This window comes from Pteropus vampyrus, unplaced genomic scaffold, assembly GCF_000151845.1.
Source record: "Pteropus vampyrus isolate Shadow unplaced genomic scaffold, Pvam_2.0 Scaffold334, whole genome shotgun sequence".
Lineage (NCBI taxonomy): Eukaryota > Metazoa > Chordata > Mammalia > Chiroptera > Pteropodidae > Pteropus > Pteropus vampyrus.
In genome coordinates, this window is record NW_011889115.1 from 127,844 (window position 1) to 151,736 (window position 23,893).

General features: G+C 43.0%; 1 protein-coding gene and 1 pseudogene across 9 annotated transcripts in view; one reads left to right on the top strand and one right to left on the bottom strand.

Moving 5' to 3' along the window:
• SERGEF (secretion regulating guanine nucleotide exchange factor) overlaps positions 1 to 23,893 on the top strand; it is a 185,153-nt gene that overhangs the window by 13,373 nt on the left and 147,887 nt on the right. For 8 of the 9 annotated variants that reach the window (XR_002776808.1, XM_023522146.1, XM_023522145.1 and 5 more), the window contains exons 6-8: positions 2,531 to 2,644; positions 5,099 to 5,161; positions 8,780 to 8,938. Coding sequence is in view for 8 of the 9 variants with exons in the window: in XM_023522146.1 (XP_023377914.1) it covers positions 2,531 to 2,644; positions 5,099 to 5,161; positions 8,780 to 8,938 (336 nt within the window). In the remaining variant the exon portion in view is untranslated. The remainder of the gene's footprint in view (positions 1 to 2,530; positions 2,645 to 5,098; positions 5,162 to 8,779; positions 8,939 to 23,893) is intronic. The other variant, XM_023522151.1, reaches the window with a different exon arrangement.
• LOC111730766 lies at positions 15,613 to 15,731 on the bottom strand (annotated as a pseudogene).

A 23,893-nucleotide genomic window follows, 5' to 3' on the forward strand; every position in this document is an offset into this window, starting at 1 on the left:
GGGGACATAATTCAGTCCATAACAACTACGATTTACTTAACCAGTCACCCATTGAAGAACATCTGGTTGTTTCTAGTTTTTGGCTATTAAGAATAAAGCTATAAACATTTGTGGACAAGTTTTTATGTGAACATAAATTTTCATTTCCCTGGGATAAATGCCCAGGAGTGTGATTGCTGTGTTGTATGGTAGTGATTACACTTTTATAAGCAGCAGCTTCTCTTAGAAATTAGTAGGGCTGGAGAATTGCCTATCATAGGTTTACTTCCTCCTTTCCTACCAACTTTCTATAATTGCTAGTCTCATGTGTATATTTCTGTCTAGTTGCAAAGCAGTGCAGTTTCTATTATGTGTTTGATTAAGTTAATTGTAAGTATTCCTGTCCCCCATTCATTTTATAAATATTTCTGCATGTATCTCTAAAAGATGAGGACTCTTTCTGAAAACATTACCAAAATACCATCATCATACCTATAAAAAATTAACAATAATGCTGTAATGTCATCAGATATCTAGTCAGCGTTTAAATTTCCCTGATTATCTCAAAAACATTTTTTTTTACAGTTTGTTTTTATCAGGGTCTAAATTAGGAGTATATATTGTAATCGGTTGATATGTATCTCAAGTCTCTCTTTTTAAAAATATTCCTTTAAAAAATTTTTGTGATAAAATAACAACAAAATTTGCCATCTTAACAATTTTTAAGAGTACGGTTGAGTGCTTTTGACATTATTCACATTATTGTGCAACTGTGATACTATTTATCTTCAGAATGTATTTCCTTTTGCAAAACTGAAACTCTATATCCACTAAACAATAACTCAACATTTCCCCCTCCCCCCAGGCCCTGGCATCCACCATTCTACTTTCTGTCTGTATGATTTTTGACCACTCATGCAGCTGCCTTATATAAATGAAATTGTGCAATATTTGTCCTTTTGTGGCTTATTTCACTTAGCATTGTATCCTCAAGGTCTATCCATGTTGTAGCATATGTCAGAGTTTCCTTCCTTTTTAAGGCTTAATCATTTCACTTTTATGTACATATCACATTTTGTTTATCATTTCATCTGTTGATAGACATTTGGGTTGCTTTCTTACATTTTAGCTGTTGTGAATAATGCTGCTATGAACATGGGTGTACAAAGTTCACTTTGAGATCCTGCTTTTAATTTTTTAGGATATATACCCAGAAGTAGACTTGGTGTATCTTATAGTAATTATATTTTTAATTATTTGAGGAACTACCATACTGTTTTCTGTAATGGCTATACCATTTTACATTCCCACCAATAGTGCACAAGCATTCCCAAATTTCTTCAGGTCCTCACTAACACTTGTTATTTTCTTTTTTTAAAAATGATATACATCCTAATGGGTGTGAAGGGGTATATCACTATTGTCTTTGATTTGCATTTCCATAATGATTAGTGACGTTGAGTATTGTTTCATGTGCTTATTGGCCATTTGTGTATTTTCTTTAGAGAAATGTTTGTTCAAGTCTTTTGCTAATTTTTAAATCAGGTTGTTTGTTTTTGTGCTGAGTTTTAGGAGTTCTCTATATATTCTGAATATTAATCCTTTATCAGATAGCTAAAGTCTCTTTTAGTGTATGTTTCTTTTCCTCTCTTTTTTTCTTCTTGAGTTTATTTGTTGAAGACATTTTAAGTTTTGTTTTATTTCAACACTGTTTTTTTGCTCACATTGTGTGCAATCATAATCACTTAAATTTCACAAAGCAGGCTTTCTCTTTACAGCCTAAAAGGACCACTGGTTATAGGATATTTCCAGAGGAATAGAGCCTTAATGTTGCTGTAGGGTGATGGGCCCTAGTTACACACATCTGACTGTAGCCAAATGTATAAAATTCCATCTACACATTTGTAGAAAGTACAGAACATGGGTACATGAATTGCATTCAGTGGACATGGAAATCAAAGGCAATTCCACTGAAATCATGGCTATTAAGAAGTTATCTTGCAGTCATACATTTATTTGGCAATTAGGAATCTTCGAATTCATCTTGGTGTAGTAGAAAGGGCACCACATTAGGTATTAGGAGAGCTGAGTTCTAGTATTTTCTCTACTACTAGCTCCCTGTATGACCTTGGACAAATTGTAATCTCTCTTCAGGGCCTCAGTTTTCTTATGTAGTAAATGTGAGAAATGGACTTGATAATATTCAGAGTTCTTTCCCACTTGGTTTAGAGTCTGAGTGGTCCTTTCAAGTTAATCATGAACAAAGTGTCATAAGTAATATGATCCTGGAGGAGTGTCCTGGAACTTTCTGGAGTTTTACTATGTTGGAATTTTATCTTTTGGTCTTAGATTGCTCTAAAGATTGGACTTGTGATTTGCTTGGTGGTAATCCCTATGACCAGTCATAGGCCTTTGAAGCCATAAGCTTCTCCGTAATATGCTTATTAACTGAGAATGAATTGGTACTCTCCCATAACAGTGAGATTCAAATAGCAATCTGGTCTTATCCAGATAAGCATTTTTTCTTTTTCTCTTCTGCTCCATCGGGAAGCAAGTGGCCTCGTGTTTCAGTGGGGAACTGGTCTGGCATCATCTGGACGGCGGTTGTGTCCTGGACAGATTCTCCCACTGTTTTGGACAGCAAAGGAACCCAGCAGAGTGACAGGTAAGGCCCTTATTTTTTCTGAGTCCTATATTGATTCTTTTTCAAGAAGTAGAGACACAGGCATGCTGAAAATGGGTAAATCGAGTTTTGTTTTGTTATTTCTTGATCTCCCTGTCTTAACTTTATCTATCGATTAGTCTTTTAATCCTGTTTGGATTTCTGTGGGCCCTTGTTCCCTGCCAGAGTTTGGAATCCATTGAGAGATGCAAGTCAGGTATGTGGAGATCAAAAGGATAGCTCTAGAACCGTTAAAAGCTAGGTTGGAAGACATGACTTAGGTGTTTGGAAATAATGTGGAGGAATAGAGAGTCTCTGAATTCTGAACCCCAGATTGAGCTTTCCCACCAGGCCCTGGAGCAGCTGCACAGAGTTGGCTAAGCTGACTGACAGCCAAGAGCACGTAGGCGGGCGCCCCGTCTGCAGGCAGCCACCTCCCACGGGGGACCGAGAAGGACTGTGTCTCACGTACCCAATTCCTTTCCCCAAAAGAAAGCAGGAGTGAGTGAGGACGCAGAGAGAGAGGCTGAGAGTGTGCCCCCAAGGACATCTCTCTCCCTGGGCACATGAGGAGCACGTAGTAAGGACCCTGCCCACAGGTCTGTTGGTTAGTCTTTGTGGGTCAGTTAGTCTGTAGGACTTTCTCTTTTTCTCTCTTTCATGCTGAGACTCCTTTTCGTTCTCTTTCTCTCTCCCTCAGCTCTACACTCACTTTGTGGGCCTTTCTCTCTCTGTATGCAGCACCATGTCTCCCTCTGTCTCTTCTTCTCCTTTCTTTCTCCCTTGCTCTCTTACTCAGTACACACCTAGCTTACTGAGTGTTGGCTGTAGGAAAAACCTTTATAGGAAACTTCTAGCTATTCTATTCTAGCTCCGAACAAAGGAGGGATTTTTGAGGATGGTAGGGAGCGGGGAAAGAAAAGGGAAAGGTAAGCCACAGTGGGAGCGATGTACAAGATGTTGGGATCATTCAGATTTTCTTAAGTCCTGGAGGCTCTCCCCTTCAGCTGAGGGTGAGGTTAGCTGCGCCGAAACCCATGTGTTGGAGAAGGAGGCACTGGATGCTGGGCAGGCAGTCCATTTCACATGACATTGAAAATGTTCATAATATAAACTCATACCTCTCAAACATTTTTTTCCTGCCTCATCAAGGTATTCACTGCTCCTTGGGTATATCCTGCTTTCTCATTCCTCTGTGCCTGTGGGCAAACTGTTACCTCTTTCCTGTTCTCCCTGGGAGAATCCTGATAATTTTTCAATGCCTAGCTGAGGTACAGCTTTCTTAGTAAAGACTCTTCCCTCTTCTTGCCTCTGTCGCATTTTCTCACATGTGTGGATAGCACCGTGTATTATATTATTATGAGTTGTTTATACGTTTCCCCACATGCCAAAGGTTATGAGCTTTTTAAGGGCAAGAACTGTGTCTGCTTTCTATTTTAGCACAGAATCTGTGACTAGAAAGAATTAGAAGTGGTTTTATTCAGTTTGATTTAAATGACCTATTTGGGATCTGCTGAGATTCGGAGTTGATTTGGGGGAGTTTTCTGATGAGACATTAGAATAGATCATCGACTTCCTGCCGTCAAGGTCTTTCACTTTTTATTTTCCCATCTTCAGGTTCTGGAGCTGGAACCGTGCATTTCTCTTCCTCACCTGGCCAGTAGGGGCCCACTGCTTCTTCTCTGGTGAACGTGGCTGAAACATCTGCTTTGTTCTTTTCTCATTCCACAGAATACAAGAAGGTGTGAGGGGCATTTTATTAAGATACCAGTTAATTAAATGGAAGTGTAAGAAAAAAGAATTACAGAAAAAGACTGCATTTCTCTGCTTCTAGACCAGATAACTACAACTGCTAGTAGAGTTGGTTGAGATTGTATCTTGTCAGGGAAGGCTGTGTAATTAAGGGAGGAAAGTGTTGAATTTGGAGAACAAATCCTTGTTCTTCCTGTGTGTTGTTAGCAGGCCTGGGTTTGTATTTCAATGCCTGTACGTGATAGCAGCTGAATGTATGACATGTCTTTGCTTCTAGGCCTCTTTGGTAGACCTAGCTAGGAAATATACGTGCACATACATGTTTATACATATGTATGCCTATATCTATATCTCTCTCTACTAGAAACCACGAGTCTACAATGATTTCTCCAATTACAGTTCAATAATACATGGTTGATTCTAGCCTTATACCTTTTAGTATCTGTGCCTTTCCTCTCCTCTCTGGTAGTGAGAAATATGGCTCCCTTATCCTCAATATATTTGTTTATTTGCTCACTCTCGTGGTATGTAACCAGCCTTCCTACCATGTTAGCCATCTTCCTGGCTAGTAAGGTGCTGCTGACTCAGACCTGCCTGCACTGGCTGACAGTTTTTCCCAGGCCTCATTAGTGCTCCCTGAGTCCCTTCTCTGCCTGGTTTGTTCTGTTATAAATATAATTTCTAAAGAAAAAAAATTTTTTGTAGGCCTAGAGAATTCTAAAGCAGTATGTGTCGTTGCCGGCGCAGGTCACTCAGCTTCAGTGACAGGTGGGTACCAGCTCTTTCGGTTTAATATGCTGTGCAGAATGCGGTGTTTCTACCTTGAGTGGTGGTATTGGGATACAAAGGGAAGGGCCTAGAGTTTAGAGTCAGAATTCTGATGCCACCACTGGTGATATCTTAGGCAAGTCGCTTTACCCTCCTGAGACCACTTCATTTTATATAAAATACTTTGTGGGTAGTTCTGAGACAAATACATATAAAGCACTCACTTCATTTCCTGAGTTTGTTTTTTCAGCTGTACGATAGGGCTAAGAATATCTTTTTCTCAGGGTAATTGTGATTGTCAAATCATATAACCAACAGTATATTTTTATGTAACATCTAAACTATTTCAGTGTCTAATATAACTATCAAAACTCTCTAGCTATCTTTTCTAGCTGTTTAATCTCAAACTAACCTATTTTATTCACCTATATCTAATTCATTTATCTCCCTGTTTGCTCTTTTTATATTTATCTACCCTATTTTTTTAACTATATATCTCTATTTTTAATCTTTCATCTTTGTATCTTTCTTTCTAATCTGTGCATCCATACATCTCTGCCTAGTTATGTATATGTTTTTCTAATCTATCTTGATATATTTCTCTAATTTATTTCTCTGTTCCATCTCTTTGATCTCCTCTGTCTAATCTTTTCTCTCTCACACTATAACCGTTTGGCTATGCATTCATCCATACATTTGACACACCCAGCTAATACAGTATAAACTTTCTAGTGACAATGCAGCATTTTCTTCAAAGTGAAGGTTATCTTTTCCAAAGGTTATCTCTTTCAGAGCCCAGATTGCTCTGCCCTCTGCTGGTAGACTGGAGACTATAGCTCTGAGAAATTTATTTGGTAAGACGTCACACAGAGAGTTGAATGCATTACATTTTTGAGCAAAGGGAAATGACTTTCATGCATCGTGTTTTATGTGGAAATTAAGGTGTGTACACAGTAAATGCAAATTAATGGTGGCTGCATTCTTCAACATCAAATTTGCAATGCAGTCCATCTGCGAAGCTGTTGTCGTTTCCAGAACTCAGACATATGAATATAAATACTTTCCAAATTCTGAACTACAGATACTTTATTATTTAATAAATTTTAGCCTGTTTCTCATATTGGGTAGGTTTATATATATGTGGAAAGAAAATGAATGCCAGTTGTAGAGGAAGGTCTGAAGGCCCCAGGACGGGAAGTGACTTGTTCATGGCCCACGGTCAATGAGGGTTGGGGAAGGCATTTTTTTCTGAGAATAAGAGTAAGCTATGAGATGTTTCTACTCTGTTCTAATAATTTGAAATGGCTAGCAATATGTAAACCTAGAGATTTTCTAATTGCTTGCTAACATCAATTTCTTTAAAAAAATTTGTAATTAGTAATTTATTTCATATGTGGAACACTTATGGTGTTTTTAAAACATAGATGTTGAATTTTTATTTTATTGAGCTGTAATTCATATATCAAATTCACCCTTTTAAAGTGTACAATCTTGTGATTTTTAGTATATTCATAAAGTAAGTTGGTTTTTTTTTTTTTTGCTATTTGAATGTCAGTTAAAAATTATCAAGATTAATATCCCTCTTTCCTGGTCTAGTTCAGGCTGTTAACACATTGGATCTTGTTCAGTGCTCTTCGGACCTTTTCTCTGGAGGTGTTGTAGGTTATATAACTATTTGGCATTGCAGCAGAATTTAATTTTGCAAAAGTGTGATGATATGCATGTGGAAGACAGTTTTGCAAAAAGATAATTTAGACTTTCTAAGATAAATGAAGGCTTATTACAGACACAGGCTCATGGTCAGTGGCATCTTGGTAGCTAACCAGGCCATTTAATGCATTGAGAGTTTGCTGAGGGGCTCTTCTGCCCTCTGGTAAAGGATCCTTATACTTTACACAAGGACGTTGCCCTTTCCCTGGGCATGAAGTACAGCATAGAGCTGCGGAATGTCAGTGCTGCAAGGTCACCTGGGTGACACAAAGGCTCACCTATTTATACTCCCTCATTTTAGGCTTGAGGAAACAGAGGCTCAGGATGTGAAGTGATGTGCCCGACATCAGAACGATTGAGCAGCAGATCTGGGACTTGAACACTGAATCTTGGTCTAATGCCTTTTAATGATACTGTTTTGCTTTTGATCTGTTTTTGAGAATATACCAGACTGCTCTAGGGCAAGCAGTACTGAAAAGCTTTATTGAGAGATCATACAATGAAGTGGAAACAGAAGGCCTGGCTTCTAGTCCTGCTTGACTCCTTATTAGCCATGTGATCTTGAGCTGGGTGTGTCAAATGTGTGGATGGTTGCATAGCCAAACAGTTATAGTGTGAGAGAAAAAAGTCATTTGGAAGCTCTGAGCCTGTGTTAATTTATCTTCTAGAAGAATTCTGTCTCATAGAAACAATGTGAGACACAGTTCAAAAAGTAAAAAGAAACAGGTGAAGTAATTTAAATCTTTTACTCACCCCCACATATCCCAAATATTATTTCAACATGTAATCAGTATGAAAATTATTAATGAACTATGCTCTATTTGGTGTTTTTTTTTTTCTTTTTCTTTTTCTTTTTTTTTTGCACTAAGTCTTTGGAATCCATTGCGCTTTTTTGTCTTATAACACATCTAGTTTTGGACTAGTCCTATTTCAAGTGTTCAGTAGCCGCGTATGTGTACTATGTGCTATATACAGTACAGTGTAGAACCTTAGAATATTAGGGTTGGAAAAGTCCTTAGGGTCATCCAAGGAGTCACAAACTGTGGATTCATAGGCCCAATTATAGCCCACGGCCCCATTTGTTTGGCTTCCAGTTAAAAAGTTTTTTGAACACGAATGTCTTTTAGATAAGCATGTGCCCTCTGGTTTGCCACAGTCACCCAGCAGTCTCTCTTGTTACCAGTGTCATCAGTTTTATCGTCTGCCCGTCTAGACCGACCTCCAGTGATTGGCTGGTGAAACTAAGGCCTAGGGAGGAAGTGATTTGTCCAAGGTCAATAGCTAGTTAGCAGATCCAGGAATAGAAGTCGGAGTCACTTGACTCTGAATTTGCTTTTTTCTATTAAGTCACAATGTCAGTCGGTTGCATTCCTGCTTATGTCACAGGATCGTGAGGTTCAGATGAGTTGAAGCGCTACACAGACGTGGTGTGGTAACATTACATTGTCTGCTGGATAGGGCTCGTAGTGAAATAATCTTATGTCTAAAAAATCTAAGCTTTAAAAATATATCTTTTAACCTATTATTTAAAAAAGTTAACATATTTTTTCCCAGCAAAGGGTACAAGCATATATATTTTTAAAAATGTAGAAAACAGAAACATGTCTTATACATGGTAGATGTTGAATAAGTATTTATTGAATGAATTAATGAAAAAATAATCTCTCATGTTTCTATTCCTTGACAAACTACTAAGAACATTTGACCTTGTTTTCTATTTATAGAATTTTAAAAAATCTTCCACGTCGTTATGTTGTACGTGAATTTTTTATCTTGCTTTGCTCTACTCAACATTGTGGTGTAAGAATAATACAACTTCTTTTAACGACTTTTTTTTTTCAGACTTGTATTATTTCCCATTGTTTTGGACTAATGTCCTTCACCTCTTTTGTTCTCCTTCTGTTTAAGATGCAGGAGAGCTGTATGTTTGGGGAAGCAACAAGCACAGGCAACTGGCTTCCCAGGCTGCTTTCCTTCCTATGCCCCAGAAAATAGAAGCACATTATTTTCAGAATGAAAAGGTCACTGCCGTTTGGAGTGGGTGGACACACTTGGTCGCTCAGACAGGTAAGAGAGCAGCCGAGAATTTGCGGTTGGTGAGAGCAGCTGGGGGACAGCTGTCTAAACAGCTATGAATGCGCAGGATTAAGTAGGTTGGTTTTTACTGATGAAAAGCTTTTAGGACTGTAAAGGGGGAGGACGTAGGATCTGACTCTGCAATCAGCCAAATATGTGGCTTTCCTCTCTAGATCACAGGTTTGCACCCAAAAAGGCAATTTTGGTTTAGGTTGCTGGCCCTTCTCGTCCATGAGGTTTTGAGAAGAAACTCATTGCAGCAGGTCGTTGGGGAGTCTGCCTTGTCATAGTGAAAGAGATGACTTTATTTGCATTTCCACCTGAGTCTAAATCAAAAGCAGCAGAAACTGTCAGGTTAAAGATAAATATTTAAAGACTGAGGTAGGAGATTATTTTGAATCATAGTTGGCATGGTATTTTGATTTAAATTTTTATTAATCTTAAACTATGTACATTGATTCAGACATTTCATATATATTCCCTCAGATGTTACCTTATCATGCCATGCCATCCAGCTTTTGGCATCTTTATCTTTTCTCGAGACTCTTATTTCTCAGCTTTCCCTAGGGCAGTTCTTTCCTGGTCTTCCTATTCCTGCTTTGTTCTTGGGGTCTGTTTGTTCGTGGCCTCTCTTTTCCCTGCTTCCTAGAGTCCTGCTGATTTACTCGGTGTTTCCCAGACAGGCAATTTGTAATTCCTAAGCTCTACTATCATGTCAAGGCCTTCAGAACTTCTGGGGTTCTCAGGATTCCCCTTGCCTGCTTTCGGCCTGCTTGTTAGCTATGCGTGGATCTCTAGACTCCTGAATGCCTGGTGGCTGTTATTCTAGTACTTTCTGGCTTTTGTAGGTTTTCAGGTCAGCTTCAGTTATCCTTGGTAAGTCACATATACTACACACTTGAACACACAGACACAGGCATAGACTTAACATCTGTTAACTGGTCTTTTAAAACATTTTATAATCATTTTGGAACAGAGGCCTATATAACAAAGGTGTCTAATAAACTTTCTGTATTTACGTCGGAAGGATACTTATAAGGAAAGCGTATCATTCATTTGAGAGAAAATCATGACTTTCCGACCCTGTGAGCGAATCTTGTTCCCATTAACGTGAGCAGCTAAGTCTGATTAAACTGGAAGCCCTGGCTGTTTTTCTCTTGAAGATTGGGTCTATCTACAGAAATTTTTCTTACAGAGACTCACTGAGCATAGTAGCTGCTTATTTCTGTAATTGTTAACATCTGTCTTCTCCTCCAGACTGTGAGCTCTGTGAGGTAAGGCACCATGTTACTCTCATTCACTTCTTATTGCCACTGCCTAGCAGAGATTGTATTCATTTCCTACACTAAACCGTTTCCAGTTAAAAGAAACTAAACAGATTCAAATGCGTACGAGGCAGGGTAGACAGCTAGGATTTCTGACCTCCTTCCTTGGTGTCACTGGTCTGTGAACAGAAGGCTTCAGTTTGTTTCCTCGGATTTAAAAGTCCAACAAAATCAGTTATTGTTTATTGGGGACCTATTGAGCAATGTGCTGATAAGCCTTGCAGAAAAGAGAGAGAAGACATGGGCTGTGCCTTCCCACTAGAATGTGTGGACAGGCTTAAGTCTAAGAACATAGAGATAAAAGACTTCACCATCCGTGCATCCATCTGCCCATCACGCAGATGGTGGGGATCTGTTTATGTACCGTTCCTTGTGCTAGGTATAGACCCTGCCCTGGAGGAGCCCACTGTTCACTAGGGGAGACAGACTTTTTATCAAATTTCAGTACATTGCAGTATGAGATGTGCAACAATGGATGTAAGTACAGCGTGCGGAAGTAGCAGAGAAACTAGCAGTAGTGTGAGTAATTGGGTGTTAACAAGTAGGTGTTTTGTGGTTAGTCAGTCTTCAAAGAATTGCAGTGTAGTGAAATATACTTACTACCAAATGGTAGTGAGTTTGGTTGAGTCTGTCAGTGAACCCTTTAACTAGTTAGATAGCTGACTAATGAAAGACATAAAGATGCTGCTTCTTTGACTTTAGCCTTGAGCATTGTAACTGATGCTGATTTCCATGTCTGGGCCAACAGCCCAGCCCTCAGGGTTGGAGGTTAGAACCCACGTATGTGGCACTGTCTGAGTCACCCCAGCGGCTCTGGAGCTCATCCTCAGGTCTCCGCCTCCACTCGAGAGCGTGATTTTTTGGTAATGGTTCAGCTGTTTAATTAACTTGTTAATTCAGATCTCTTGTTTATGTACTTTGTCACTTCCCCCTTTCTCCTAAGTCCAATACGGTTAAAAGCAGGAATGTCTGAGTGTCCTGGTTGTTGTACTGAATTTGGGGTAAATAAGAGTCTTCTGCTATTTGATTCACCCATTTTGCATTCCCTCTAGCAGCAGTGGAAACCTTTGCCCTGGCCCAGTGTCGTTGAGAAAAACAGCCAGGGCTTCCAGTTTAATCAGACTTAGCTGCTCACGTTAATGGGAACAAGATTCGCTCACAGAGTCGGAAGCAGCTCGTTAGTGGAACAAGCTGATATTTGACTCTGGGTGTTTTCACAAGCTCGAGCATTGGATTGTTCCTGTGGCCACGTTAGTGCAGAGGCTGCTTTCCCTCTTGTAGGGGAAGGCTTTACTTATGTTATTTTGAATAAAAATAAGAGTTTATGCACAGTGACCACGTATCTCTTCAGTAAGATGGGATGGGTTAGGATGAGAGAAAGTGGGTCGACTTTGCGTTTTCCCTTCTCCATAGGCCCTAAAACAGTGATTTTCAATCACAGGTGATTTTTTGTCCCCCAGGGGATATTTGCAATGTCTGGGGACATATTTGGTTGTCAAAATGTGTGGCAGGGAGGTGCTACTGGCATCTAGTTGGTAGAGGCCAGGGAAGCTGCTAAATAAACATCCTGCAATGCAAGGGCAGCCCCCCACTACAAGGGAACACCCAACCCCAAACGTTAGTCGTGCCAAGATTGAGAAACGATGCCCAAGGCTGCCATTCTCAGTGCTCAGCTGAAGCAGCTCATGGCGGGTCGGGATAATTTTACAGTTTGTCTGTACAGGAATCGGGGATGTAGTCTCTGCCCTCCCCTTCAGGAGCCTGGTGCCTGCCTGCAGTGTTTGCGATGGAAAAATACTTTTCTCTGTTAGTCAGAGGCACTTGGAAAGAGTCCAAGCCAACCTGTTCTAATTTGGGAAAGTTGGCAAGGGTACCTCTGTTTCAGGCTGGTGGAGCTGCATTCTAGAAACCTTTCCCAAGCTGCTTGATGTCCCTGATCATTGTTCTTAGGAACTTCATGGGACTCCTGGGTGACTTTATCCAGGATCAGTCACCTGCAGCTGTCTTATCCGAGATTCACAATTTCCTGGCCCAAGGTGCTTCTTGTAAGTGAGAGCTGGATGGCAGGTCTGGGTGCCTTCCTAGTTTGGTTACTTTGGTTAAGTCATTTCACCTGTCTAGGCCTCAATTTCCTCATCTCACAAGTAGGATATTCAAACTTGCCTGCATTCTACATAGGGCCGCCATGAGGTTCAAATGAATGAATCTGTGTGTAAGATCTCAACTAACTGTAAAATGCTGTACATATATAAGTAAGGGGTGCCTGAGGTTGAGATATATTGAGTATATTAAGTGAGTATATTAAGGAGTTAGCAGTTACTTTTAGAAAGGCTTCTATTTCAACAGGGTCTATGCAAAGATTGAGACATACCAGCTTCTCTCCTGAGGGCTCCTGAGCTGGCCAGGGATGCGGTGCTCTATATCCAACTCTGACAGGCAAAGTTTCCCAAAGTCTTTTACCCTCATGCAGCTGGCAAGTAGATCTTTTATGTTATCAACAGTTTGGAAGATCTTTATGTCCTTAGAGGTAATTTTCCCTGTTAAAAATCTCTGATCACACGATTGTCTCATCTCAATTTGTGATATATACATCTATCTATCTATCTATCTATCTATCTATCTATCTATCTATCTATCTATCTATCTATAATTGATATATGTACTCTTCTTTGTCTAATGTCTAAACTGTAGATTCCATGAGAACAGTTGTCTGTTTTGTTCATGGCTGTATCCCCAGCACCTGGCACAGGCCTGGCACAGAGTAGATGATTTATAATTAACGAATAAATGGCAAAGTAGAGAGAAACATGGGCTTCGAAGTCAGACAGGCCTAGCTTTAAATCTTAGCGCTGTCGGCTTCTTGATTGTGTGGCTGTGGCAGCTCCACCTCTCTCCAGCTCTGTTGCTACCGTAGTTCAGGCCACTGGCACCTCTTGCCTGGATCCTGCAGTGGCCTCTGACTGGTGTTCTCATCTTCGCACACTCACTTCCTCTCCCCTCCAGTCTGTTCTCCATGCCTCAGATGGAAGATTGGAAGACCTTTCAAACCCACTGTGTCACATCGCAATGGCTTCCCATTGCTCTTATGATAAAAACGTAATCCTTAGTGGTCCTACAAGGCCTTGTGTGGTCTGCCCTCTGCCTGCCTTTCCAGCTCCTTTCGTACCGTGCTAGCTCGTGATCTCTGGCTGATCTCCACTCTGGCCTTTCCTTGGTACCTTGAACACATCACGTATTTCCTCCATAGTGCCTTTGCACCTGATGTTCCCTCCGTTTGGCACACGTATCTCTTCGCTCTTTCATTTTGACTTAGTTATATCCTTTTTTTTTTTTTTTTTTGGCTTTCACTTTGTTCTTCCCTTGTTCGGGGGGGCTTTTCTTTACCTTCCTTTTTTTTTTTTTTCGGGGCCTTCGGGCTTTTCTTTTTTCTTTTTTTTTTTTTTAGGACCCTTTGCCTGATACCCCATCCCCCACCCCTGCCCCCAGTTGACTGTAAGCTCCCTGAGGACAGAGGTCATGTTCGATTTGTTCAGCGTTGCATCCTAGTGCTTAGCAAAATACTTGGCACATATGAGGTAGGTACTTAATACATGTTGGACAGATGAAAAAACCCTAACTTTTCGGAGCTTATTTTTTCAGTAGGAAAATAGGCAAATGTTGCTGATTTTGTATGAGGATGAAATGAGATGATGTATTAAAGTTTCCAGGGTCTGTCACAGGACTGAGCTCACGTGTCGGTTCAGTACCCATTAGCTTCCTCTGCCCTTTGCAACTCTGGAACTCTCTTGAGGTCAGGTGCTCTACGTCTTCTTTTTCTGGCAGAGTCTCTGTGGGGCTGGGTATGAATGTGTCTGGACAGGTAACAGGTTGATTCAGGACCCTTCTGGAGAGTGTAGAAAGATCAGTGCTTACAAATGCTCAGGGCTAGTTGCTGGTGATTTGTTAGAATTTCAAGGAGAATGATTTACATAAGATCCAAACCTTAATGTGGGGTTGGTCAGAATGTCTAGAATCCAGTTGCTTTTGGGATTCTGGACACTTTCCCTGAGCCAGGCAGTGTCCCCAAGTGACCTCGTGGTCTCACAAAGGCTACGGATTTAAAAGGTGCAAAGCAGAGTGCTTGACGCGCTTTACATATTCAGTGTTGCCTAAGAAAGTACTAGCGACTTAGGAGTTTTAGAGCATCAAATTTGGAAGAAGAAACTTTGGAAACGAAAAGACTGAAACAGAGAGGAGAGGAAGTGACTTTACGGCAGCTTTTAAGCTAGAAGTTCAGTTCTGCTTTTTAGTACTGTTTCCCCTCCCATCGCTGCTCTCTTGGTTCTTGGTTATATCCTTTAGTTGAGATATTTTTTATTCTTCTTTTTCTCTAAAGTGAGGTATTGCACAGCATATGTGGAAAGGACTACTCTCCTTTCTTCGAGTGTCACAGACCAAGAAATATTTTGTTGCATTTGATGTCTAAGCATTAGTGAAATCCAAGCCCAGCCATTGATTCACACTAAACTGAGTTTATAAATATACGTAATGCTGATTTTTTGGTTTTGGGGCCAAGATCCTTTCCAGTAGAGGGTGACAGTGTGTATTACACCATCTTCTTTGGGACCATATATCATGAAACCTCAACCGAGCTCAGGGAGAATCTGACCTCATGGGCCCTATTTAAAGCAGGTGCTTTGGAATTCATGATGTTTGTGTTTTAGAGCTTTGGAAACCCGATAGTTGAAAGTCAAACTGAGCCGAAAGGACTGTTTTGAAGTGGATATTTTTTGCTTATTATTAAGTCATTAGTTTTTATCCTAGAATCCTTAGAATGTCAGGAATGGATGAGAACTTAGATCTCATCTGCCCTGACTCCCTCAGTTTAGAGATGGGGAAACTGAGGGCTGAAGAGGAGGAAGCACAGGGAGTAAGTGAAGGAGCTAGGACAGAACTCAGGTCTCATGGCTCTCGATCCAGTACTCTGTCCACCTTGTCACATTCTCTCCAGAGATGATGAGGAAGTGTGGATGACTTAACTAATCAAACCCAGGGACCTGAAGCAGGAGTAATAAAATAGTTCCTTCTGTACATGAAGTTCTGCTTCAAGAAAACACTGATTATTACCTGAAATGTGTAGCCATAGATTCTCTTAATGGATCTGTGCATGGAATAGAAACTAGGAGATGGTACCCCTGGAGCAAGTGTCAGGAGGCCATTCCAGGATTCATGGAAGCAAATGTATTTTTTTTCCTTTTCTTTTCTTTTCTTTTTTTATAGGCGAGGCAACCCCTGGTTGACCTCACAGATTGCAAGGACCTTATCAGCTTACAGTCCTTTATTTTTTATTTTTATTTTTTACACCTACAGCACCTGGTCTTCCTAGGTGGTCTCCCATCCAAGTACTAACCAGGCCTGACCGTGCTTAGCTTCCGAGATCAGACGGGATCAGGCTTGTTCAGGGTGGCATGGCCGCAGATAGTAGATGTATTTTCATTTATGATACTACAACAGCAGTCAGCTCTCATGGACCACTTTAAAGTGCTTTCACATATATTTTCTCATATGAAGTTAGCAAGATGGGTATTAGCATCTTCACAGACAAGTCCCTAATTGATTAATGGCATCACTCTGGTTCACACAGATGGGCAGAGCTAAAACTTGAACCTGGTCTTTTGTGTCCAAGCCTGATGCTATAATTCCATGTTGAAGGCATCTCAGAATGCTCTAATTCATTCATTGAACTTTTTTTACTCTTCAAAGAGGCATCTTTCTCCAATTATTGCCAGTAACACTCTCCCAGGTAATAAGGAAGAAAATTCTCAGTTATCCTTGATCCTTCAGCAGGAATTTGTGGAATGCTTACCTATATGTTTGTAGCACTATGCTACAGAATACAGGGGAATATAAAATCCAGAACTACCTTCAGGAATCTTATAGTTGGATAACCAAATGAAATACTTAGTGGAAGAAGAAAAAAGACTGTGACAAAGCCAGAGGCATGGCTCAGACACTGAAGGCTCTGGGGTTTTGGGGGAAGGAGGGTGGTCAGAGAGGGTGTGAAATCCTTTGGGAAGGTCACATTTTAATGAGTGGAGAGTTCAGGACTGGGTTCTGTGGCTTTCTCTTTGTCCTTGGGCAAGACATGAAACTCTCTGGTCTCCTTTCTATCTGGGTAATAGGAGATTGCAGACATATCTCTACAGGCCATTCAGCTCTAAAATTTTATCCTATAAAATATTAAAACTGGCTTAAAGAAATAATCGTGGATGTTAAAATATTAAGAATATTGCAATTCATTGCAGCCTAAGTTATAATGACAAAAACAAATGAGATTGTAGGGGGGTTGCTTAAGTAAATTATGGTACAACCATATGTTAGACTATGTAGCCATTAACCAGGATGTTTTGGAAGGATATTTAATGACAGAGGAATATGCTCATGATATAGTAAGTGAAAAGAGAAGATTGCAATAGGTTACTACACTATAACTTCTGATTTTTTTTTAAAAGGATGTTTGGATGGAAAAGACTAGAAGGAAATATGCTGGGATAATATCTCTGATTGGTAGGATTATGAGTGAATTTTATCTTCTTTTATATTTTCTATGCTGAATATGTAATTTGCAGTCTGATTATATTGCCCATAAATGTTAAATTAATGAATAAAGTTTCTTGTCCCTTGGTGCAGGGTACTGGCCCCTTTGCTCCCCATTCCTGTGTGTAAATCCTTGACAGATTACTTCCATGGGCCTCATTTGGGCGGCAAGAGACTGTGGAAGGAAGCAGGAAAGCGAGGGTCTATTTTTGGCTCAGTTGTGAGTCAGCTTCGTGACCTCAGGCAAGTCCTTTCTGAACATCCTTGAACCTTGGTTTCCTCATCTGAAGAGAGAAATTGGAAGTCACAGAAGGTCCTTTGAGCTCCAATATGTACTTGTTCCTAAAAATGGAGAGTTTCTCCACTGGTGTGGAACCTACTCAGAGGCCTCAGTGGTTCCTGGAGCCTGGCGTCTCTGCTGTCTCTTCTGCTGGCTGCAGCCCATTTCTCTTCTGTTCAGAGTTCAGGGTGGAATTAAACGGAGTTCAGTGATAGGGTTTAGGGCTGAGAGGGTGTAGTGACAGCATTAAACCACTAGAGGGAAGCATTGTTTAACTACTTCCTCCTTTCTCATATCTGCTCTGCAGGTGAAGAGTTGCCTTGATTTGCCCTGATATGGTTTCAAATTTTAGAATTTTAGAATTAAAAGGACTTTGAAGATCATCCAGTAGAACCTCAATTATGCTGCACATGTGAGATAGTAGAGGCCAGAAAAGGCAAATGACCTATATAAAGTCACACAGAATGTTTGTTTTTTCAAGGTCTGCACTATAGGGTTTAGAAGAAGTTTGTAGACAGAGTCAAGAGTGTGATCAGTTGAATCCACAACGGGTGGACAGTTCCCATGACTGTGCAGGAATGTAAGGGATCTGTTCGTATATAGCTTTATTGAGCTCCTCTGGCCAGATGCTTAGAGGCCTGGAGATAGAACAGAAAAGCTATAACTCTATCCTGAGGAACTGGTGCAGTGGGGGACGCACTTGCAGACACATGCTGCTACCCCCCTGTGTCTCCTTCACCCTCTAGCAGGTTGCTCAGCCTGGAATCCAGGCTGTGGTGGTAGCTTGGAGGCCTGCAAGAGTTCTCGCGAATGAGGCCCTCCAAGGTCAAAAGATACCCTGGGCACCTCCAGTTTATTTCCAGTGAATTTCTGCAAGCATTGCTCACATGTTCACATGTCCTGTCTTCCCATTACTTGAGGTTTGCAAGGAATCCTGACAATTTGCTTCCCACTTTCCAAAGGCTTTGTTTCCTTGGCCCTGGGCTGACTTTATTTTTGGTTTCCAGGATGCCCACCAACTCTAAGCATTGTGGTAAAGTGGAGTTGTGCACTGGTCCGGGAGCCAGGCAGCTGTGTGACCTTGGGCAGATTACTTTCTCTAGGCAAGGAGGTCAGACTCTCAGCTGCAGTGTGTTATCTCTGCTAGAGAGATGAAATTCTGGTGTTATTTTTGGTTTTTGTATTTGGCAAAGAATACCAATTGATCTGTGGTCCAGAGAAGTGCAATTTGTGTCTAGCTGAAGCAGAAGCACGATTCACCCTTAGAAATAGGTGCATTCGAATAAGGGGCTTGTCGGGAACCCTGGCCAAAGCCAAGTGCAGTGGACCCTGGAGGGCCACCAGATGGCAGCAGTGGGCCAGCAAACAGCCTTAGGGGTGAGGTGGGTAGGGCGAGTCAGAATTAGCAAGGTCAGAGCTGAAAGGATCCCCAGAGGTCATCCCAGGCCCTCCCCTCTTTTTATGGATGGATGGGAGAACTCAGGCCCAGAGAGGGAAAGGGCTACCTAAGGTCTCACCATGAGTTAATACCCAAGTACCTCCTCGCTTGTGAGAAGAACTGAGATCAGTTTGGTCTATAGCTGGCTGCCCCACAGGAGAGCCGGGAGACAAGGGCCTGGGCCCTGGGCCGTTGAGCCAGAGGTGGAAAGGGAAGGGGTCAGCAGTTAACTGTCTGCCTTGATCCTGGTTTCTTCGAGTGTCTGGGCCTAATGATTTCCACACGCCCCCCAACCCCCACAGTAAGGGCAGTGTTTACTGTCTTTTCTGCTTTTCTCCTGTCTGCCCCATTCTCCTCCCCCGCCAAGGCCCTCCCATCAGGCTGTGCTGTGATGGAATCACCAAGAGTCATCTCACAGCCCCCACACCCAGCAGAGGGACAGGCCTAGGGCCCTGCCATAGGCACACTGTAGTGAACATGAGCCAGCACAAAAAATTTTATTTTAATTTCCGATGGGGTCAGAGTAGGGCAGGGAACCAATCTTTGCCAAGCATTTACCATGTACTAGGTACTCTGCCAGGTGCTGCCACTTACATACCCCTCATAACCCTCGGAGGTGGGGGTTCATGTCCCTTGCATTCCAGGTGAGGAAATCGAAGCTCAGAAAGGCTGAGTGGCTTGTTTAAAGTCACGCCGCTAGTTAAGCAAAGCAGATACTTGGACCATGCTGTTTGATGTCGAAGGTTGTATTCATTTCATTTCATCCTGCTACGTCCCCTCAAAATGTCTGCACTGGAAATGCAGCAGGTGATGCTCAGGCTGTAGAGTAGGGGGAATGAATATTCTTCTCTCTTCCCTGGAGGAAGGTTTGGGGGAGCTGTGGGCCGCTAGGGGCTGGGGAGGCCTTGGTGGCAGTAAAGGGCAGGCTCGGGGCTGGTGGCCGGTGGCAAATAGCCTTTCCCCTCTGTGTCTGTCCTCTAGCAGTCACCTGTCAGGAGTGCTCATCTCCTGGATCCCCACAAACTGTTGCCACACTTGCATCGCTTTCTGCCCAACTGTCACCTCTCTTAGAGGCCCCCCGTTCACCCCGTCAAAAGTAGCCACCACCAGCCTGTCCTAGCCACACTCTGTTCCTGTCCTACTTTATTTTTCACGTTAGTGATTTTCACTGCCTGAAACCATAGTATCATTATTGTTTACTTATTTGTTGTCGTTCTCTCTTCACCACATGTGAGCCCCGCAGGGTTTGGGTTAGGACCTGGTCTGTTTCATTCACTCCTGGACCTCCCCTGGTGTCAGGGAAGAGACTCAGTGTGGGCCTGTTGCATGGAATAGCTAACTGCGGCTTTTGGATATGGAAGCTGTTTCATTTTTAGTGACTGTGCTCTGGAGACCTAGCCCGCGGCCCTGCCTTCTTCCTAGCTTCTTGGAGAAGCCCAGGGCTGAGAGCCTCAGCATCCTCAGGCTGACAGCCTTGCCTAGTGCCCCAGGGTGTGGGGACCAGCTTTGCCTTCGCATGTCTACAAGGCCTCGCCGTGGGTCCTTGGCTTCCTCATCTGTCCATGGTGGATGGTGGCACCAGCCATACTGCAAGCTCACCAGATAGTCTGGGAAGGGCTCAGTTTCCATTCAAGGAATCCTTCTCTTTCCTGGTGGGATTGATTTGTTCCAAGAGCTCTCTGAAAGTAAGCTGTAAGTGACTGGCCTGTAATTTCACCATCATTTTTAGGTTCCTGACAGATGGCACTGTGCTTGCCCTTTCTCGAGGGACCTTGCCTGCCTCACGGGAACTCTGAATAATCATAGTGACAGCCAGTGCCTTAAAGTGCTCTCGGATGTGTGCCAAGATAAAAGTGGCCCATTTTGAGGAATCTTGGATCAGCTTTTTCGTAATCTGTGAGTGACTTTTTACCTCAGGAGGAAGCCAAAGTAGTCCTGAAGAGCCAGGTTCAAGTTCTAATTTGGCTGCTTGTTGGCTGTGTGATTTTGGGCAAGTCATTTAGCCTCTCTGGGCCTGAAATTCCTCATCTGTTTAATGAAAATCATAATCCCTAATTTGTCTGCATCACAGAGATGTAGTACGTCATTCACTCATTCACATGTTCCTTTCTCCGTCCCTTCACCCTATTATTCAAAAAATATTTGTTGAACAGGCAAAGGTGACATTCCAGGCAGAAGGAATACTGCAGACAAAGGTGTGGAAGTGGGAATTGCACCTTGGTACAGTTTGCTTAACACAGGGCCAGGTTTGCTTAACACAGGGCCAGAATGAGAAGGGACTGGAAACGTTTAAGTATAAATGGCATGGGTCCTTACTCAGGCTTTATTCTGTGAGCAGTGGAAGGAGCTGCTGAAGGTTTCTGCAGGGGAGGGGAACAGTGCAGGAGAAGGCCCTGCCTCCAGCCGGGTGGCTTGTTCAGGCTCCCGTGTTGAGGCCTCATGCCTGCTTTTTGCTTCAGGTCTCATCCCTGTGGTTGATTTTGAGGTATTCTGATTCTCAGGGGAACCCCATTTCTCCATGAGCTGGGGTGACTATTAGAATCTGTGAGAATGGTAGGGACGGGTTATCTGGCTCCTTGGTCTGCCTTCTGGGAAGCTGTCTCAGGCGACATGGAAGGTCACTGAGGAAGCCACCATGTCGCCTTCCATCTTGAAGCATTTCCTAGGGGCCTAAAGATGAGCAGCTTTGGGGCTCATCCCACATTGCCCTGAGGAGATGAGAGTGTGTGGGGGAGGTTACCCACGTTTATCAAGGATGCACTATGTGCCAGGCATTTCGCCAGGGCTCTCTGAAATCATCTAATCCTTACACAGAGTTTGCCGAGTAAGGCTCACGCCCATTCTATGTGCAAGGAAACCGAAGAGCAGTCAGCCTATCTAGTTTCTTAGCCTTACTGCGCCCGGTGTGAAATGGAGGTCAACGATATCACCTCATCAGTTTTGAGGGTGTCGTGAGGTTCGAGTAAGATCCTGGATGTGAAAGCACCTCGTCAACTGAAAATTACCGTGTGCAGAGGCAAGGGGTCAGTGGCAGTGCTGCTTCTTGGCAAAGCTATTTGAGATTTGCTCGGGCCTTTCCTGCCTGGCCTGATCGAAGGTTCCCACCTTTGGTTTCTCCCTCATGTGCTTTCCTCCAGCCAGCCCCAGCGTCCGTGGCTCCATTCTCCACTGCTCTCTTTTAAGCCCACAACTGTGAAGGTAGTGATCTTTTTTAGAAAAATAACCTTGCAGTACAAAATTAATATCAAAATATGCTTCCTTTTTTTTTTTTTTTTGCCAATTGGGTGAAAACAATAAGAAGTCATGGAATTATAATGCTGGCAGCGACCATCTCATCTTGATTTGAAATTTGAGAAAACAGAAGCCTGGGGAGGTGGTCCCATAAGTCTCACAGAGTCAGGATTAGGACCCCCTGGGTGTCTTGCCCAGAGACCTTCCACTACCCTACCCGGCCCCTCCTAAGAGAGACTCGAAGGGCTTTGTCTAGAGGAAAAATCCAGTTTAATAAATTTTGTTTCACCAGCCCCTTTATGTAACAGGGCTGTTTCCGGGTCCTGGCAGATGGTCCGTAGTAACGGTGCTCTGCTGATTTGGTTGGAGCTGATCCTGTGAAATGAAAAATCCTGTGTAGCAGATGCTTTTCCTAGTCTCTGGCCATGGAGAAGTCAGCCTCTCCAGGGAAGGCACTCTGGCTTTGGTACTGCTGTGTCTGGTGTGGCTAAAGGTGAAGGCCATGGGTGGTGTTCTTCAACCTTGTCAGGTTTTTACAGAAGGTCATATTAGTGACTTGGAGTTTCTTGGCAGGTGGGGTGCTGGTAAAGGGTGCTGCTTCTGGGGCCTGAGGGACAGATGGGAACAGAGAGCAGACTGGGAGGGGAATCGGCAGATGTGGACAGGAAGGACAGGCTCTCCCACCATGGATCTGGACTGGTGGCCCTTCATGCCACAAGGCCATACACCTTCAGATAAGCAATTTAAATATAACTTCAATGCTTGTCACACCGCCCACTAGCTTTGACAGTGGACTTTGATCCCGAGCCTCCCCTCAGTCCCTTACATAGAAATTACTGGGACGCCAAGTGTCCTGATTTTCTTCCCTCCCTTGGTGGGTGCTTGATCATAATGGGTTCTTAGTGGCCTCCTCAGGTGATGCTCGTTACTACTACTGCTTGATACAAGTGGAAAATTCCCAAACCATTGATAGTGGAGTGGACATCACTTCCACAGACTCTTCCCGACCTTGTCCTATTGCTCAGTGGTTTCCCTTGCAGTGTCCTCACATGAGGAGGTGGAAAGAGTGCTCCCCTATCTGTGAGTGCAACTCTATCAGGACTCCAGTCGGTCTTTTATACCCGTCTCTCATGTAGAACCTGGTCCAAGGGTGGGGTTAGAAGAAATTTGAGAGGCATCATCCAAAGTCATGTCATGTTCCCAAATATTGTCACTGGTTGACCATGAACTGCCATCCCAGGATAGGCTCCCTCCTCTCTTCGCTTCCGCCCCTGGGTGAATTATTTCTCCACCAAAAGATTGGAGCCAACCTTTGTCTCCCCCGCTCGAAGATCTTAATCTGGGCCTTCCATTAACCAAAAGCCAGTTTCTCTTTGGAGGCTGAGGATGCAAATAGTTCTAGGGAGTTGTGGGATCTCTTGGGGTTTAGGAGGTGGGACTCCGGCTTGCTAACACAACAACTTCGATATCACAGTGAGCTTTTGCAGGATCGCTGGTCCCCATTTATGGTTCATCTCCTGCAGGGCCTCAGGGTGGTCTTCGGGGGGCGCTGTGTTCCCACAATCAGATGCTGGGGTTTTACTGAAGGAACTCAAACATACCTCTGCAGGCCCAGGCGTGCTTGCGAACTGCGGCTTTCCCTAGCCAAGTCTCATTCCCAGCTCCAGCCTCCAGCTCAGGCGCTGTGAGTCATCGTCATCAGTGGAAAACTCGGCCTCACCAACAGCTGGGTGCAGTACTTGGCCTTTTTTTTTTTTTTTTAACTTCTTTTTTTGTAACTTCACAGAGATAGAAACTGCTGATGATCTTTTGCAGTGGACAATAACTGAAGTCTGGCCAGGGACAGCAGTTGTAGGTAGGGAGAAGAGAACCTCAAGGAGATGGGTGTAGGGAGGTATGTTTTCCATCACCCAGCCCTTGGGCCTTCCAAGAAACCATCTCAGAGAGGCAGGCCTTGTGGACCTCACCTATCTCTATTCTTCCCAGCCAAGGGACCCAGGAAGCCTTTGGTAATTGTGGGTAGCAACGGAAGCTTTGAGAGGTTGACTGGTATTTTTGTAAGAAGCTGTGGACAGGATGTGCTAGAAGTCAGGGGG